At 34.9% G+C, this 3154-nt stretch overlaps 1 protein-coding gene across 1 annotated transcript in view; it reads right to left on the reverse strand.

The window, feature by feature from the left end:
* Positions 1–498: 498 nt before the first annotated feature.
* LOC106874177 (uncharacterized) overlaps positions 499–3154 on the reverse strand; it is a 20200-nt gene continuing 17544 nt past the window's right edge. Inside the window, exon 7 of the mRNA XM_014921832.2 lies at positions 499–579. Coding sequence (XP_014777318.2) covers positions 499–579 — 81 coding nt within the window. The remainder of the gene's footprint in view (positions 580–3154) is intronic.

Here is a 3154-nt window from a genome sequence, read left to right on the forward strand (position 1 = left end):
TGTCGTTTAATGTCCACTTTCCATGCTGGCAGCCTCAGGCCCACCAAAGCCTTGTGTGTGGATTTCGTACATGGAAACTCAAGGAAGACAGTCATATATATGTGTATATTTGTGTGTGTGTGTCTCCCCCACCATCCGTGTCCGTGTCTGTCTCCCCCACCATTGCTTGACAACCGATGTTGCTGTGCTTACATGCCCGTAACTTAGCCATTTGGCAAAACACACTGATAGAATAAGTACTAGGTTTACAAAGAATAAATCCTGGGGTCAATTTCTTCGATTAAAGGCAGTGCTCCAGCATGGTCATAGTCACATGACCAAAGCAAGTAAACGAATAAAAAAGCTATGCCATTTTAATCCCGAGCAATGCCGGGCATACCTGCTAGTTACTTCTAAATGCTATTTTCAACTTGAAATAATATCCAAAAGATTTTCTGCAACAAGGTTCATCTTCTAATTTTTTTTATTACTTTTATTTTTGTCTTAAAAAGAAATAACTTACATGTTATGCTCTCTTTGTTGTTGTTGTTGTTGATGTTGTTCGTTTTGGCAAAGTTCTTTCTTTATTTGTCGTAATTTCTATGTAAAAAAAAATGAAAAAGGACGATCATGTTTCTGTTTTCCTCAGTAAATACTTATCAAGGTAATCATCATCATCATCATCATCATCGCTTAACGTCCGCTTTCCATGCTAGCATGGGTTGGACGATTTGACTGAGGACTGGTGAAACCGGATGGCAACACCAGGCTCCAATCTAATTTGGCAGAGTTTCTACAGCTGGATGCCCTTCCTAACGCCAACCACTCAGAGAGTGTAGTGGGTGCTTTTACGTGTCACCCGCACGAAAACGGCCACGCTCGAAATGGTGTCTTTTATGTGCCACCCACACAAGCCAGTCCAGGGGCACTGGCAACGATCTCGCTCGAAAATCCTACGGGAGCCAGTCAGGCGGTACTGGCAACGGCCATGCTCAAAATGGTGCATCTCATGTGCCACCCGCACAAGAACCAGTCCAGGGGCAGGGGCAATCTGAGATAAAAACCATTCCTGTTATATGAATCCTAATAATATTCCTAGTAATATGCAAGATTATTTAATGTGCGAAGCCTTTAAGGCGGCAAGCTGGGATAATCATTATCCTACTGGGCAAAAGTCTTTGTGACATTTCGTCCATCTTCGTGTTCTGAGTTCAAATGCTGCCGAAGTCAACTTCGCCTTTCAATCTTTCAGGGTCGATAAAATAAGTACCAGTTGAGTACTGGGATAAATGTAATCAACTTAACCCCTTCACTGAACTTATTGATCTTGTGCCAAAATTTGGAACCAAATATGTCATGCTCTTATATAGAAGATGATAGGAAATGGTTAGAGGCTTTTTTTTTTTGTTGTTATGTTGGTGAAGGACGGTGTTAGAAATGGGAAGTGAACATACAATTCGCACCAATTAGAATGAGGTCATATGTAATCATTGTTACATATGTATTGGTAGTGTGTCTGTTTATTTGACTCTCAGTCTTTCTCCTTCCTTTCTTTCTGTCTTTTTTCTTGGATCGTTCGTAAACATTCATAAGAGAAAGTAGGAGTTGAAACAATTTGTAATGGTAACAGAAAGAGGGAATTAGATTGTATTACAGGGGAAAATGGTTATGTACGTAGTTTTATCAATTTATTTCGAAATTGGTAGTTATTTTGACAGAAGGAATGATCGTATGACCTACGTTATGGTATTTAGAATATTAATTCCGATTTTTTCATCCACAAAATTTGGAATTGTGTTAATGTATAAATTTTAAACATACATACACACAGAGAAAATCTGCCTTTTATAGATAAGATATATATTTCTTTTTGTATGTGTTTGTGTGTGTATCTGTGTGTATGTGTATCTTTGAGTATGTGTTTGTCCACCACCTCTACTTGACAACCTGTGTTGGTGTGTTTGCATCCCCATAACTTAATAGCTCAGCAAAAGAGACTGATAGAATAAGTACCAGGCTTGAAAAAAAGTACTGGTGTTGATTCTTCAACTCATGCCAGCATGGAAAGTAGATGCTAGATGATGATGATGATGATATATATATAATATTTTATCTTTTACTTGCTTCAATCTTAGTCAAACGAATTGACCCCAGTATGTTTTGTGCTTTTAAACCTGGTTCTTATTCTATTGGTGTCTTTGCTGAACTACTAAGTTACAGGGATGTAAACACACCAACACCAATTGTTGTCAAGTGAGGGGACAAACACAGACACAAAGATATTGAAAAATATTGAAAAAGAGTATTATAGTAAACAAGGTTAAAACATTATGGAATAAGTAGATAATGTTTTAACCTTGTTTACTATAATACTCTTTTTCAATAGTTTTAGACTGTAACTCTTAATAATTATATTAGTACTGTTAATGTAGGTATTAGTTTACAGATTTTGTCTCTTTATATATATTTTTATTTCTCATGTTTATGTTTATTCCTTGAATGATTTTAGGTATTTTCTTAGGGATTTCACCTGAAGAGTGACTGATTATTTCCCCGTTCTAATGAACTCAGATAGAATTTGCTTATGATTTTATATAGTCCTATTTCAGCCATGAAACGCGCGTAGTCTATGTACTAGCACTAACTCTTTACATTTATACTTCCATGCTGTATATTCTCGTATTAATTTTCACTGTCCAATTTATAAATTTGACTTTTAAATTTTTTAAAATTAATATTTCTATGATTTATTTATATTGATTTATATGATTTATTTATTTAATATATTATTTAATTTAAATTTTAGATTAAAATCTTAGATATATTAAGATGGTATATGCCTCACAGCATGGATTTGGACGGGTTCTGAGTTGACTGAGTTGTAGAGTGGTGGTTCGTCTCTGAATTAGTTATATACATATATATTATATATTAGGAAACCCGGTGTAATATTATACCGATTTTTGCCTGTAAGGTTGGAATAAATTTTTATTCCCTAATATTATTACTATATATATATATATATATTTAAGAATTTAAGGATTGGAGAAAACGTATGTTATAATTGCATACTTTATTCCTACAAATGTTTCAAAGGATTACAACCTGTGTGATCCATAGGGATCTTTGATATTAAAATTCCCTGATGAGAAGGTTACAATTTTAATATCAAAGA

Source organism: Octopus bimaculoides, chromosome 22 (genome assembly GCF_001194135.2).
Source record: "Octopus bimaculoides isolate UCB-OBI-ISO-001 chromosome 22, ASM119413v2, whole genome shotgun sequence".
NCBI classification, from domain to species: Eukaryota; Metazoa; Mollusca; class Cephalopoda; order Octopoda; family Octopodidae; genus Octopus; species Octopus bimaculoides.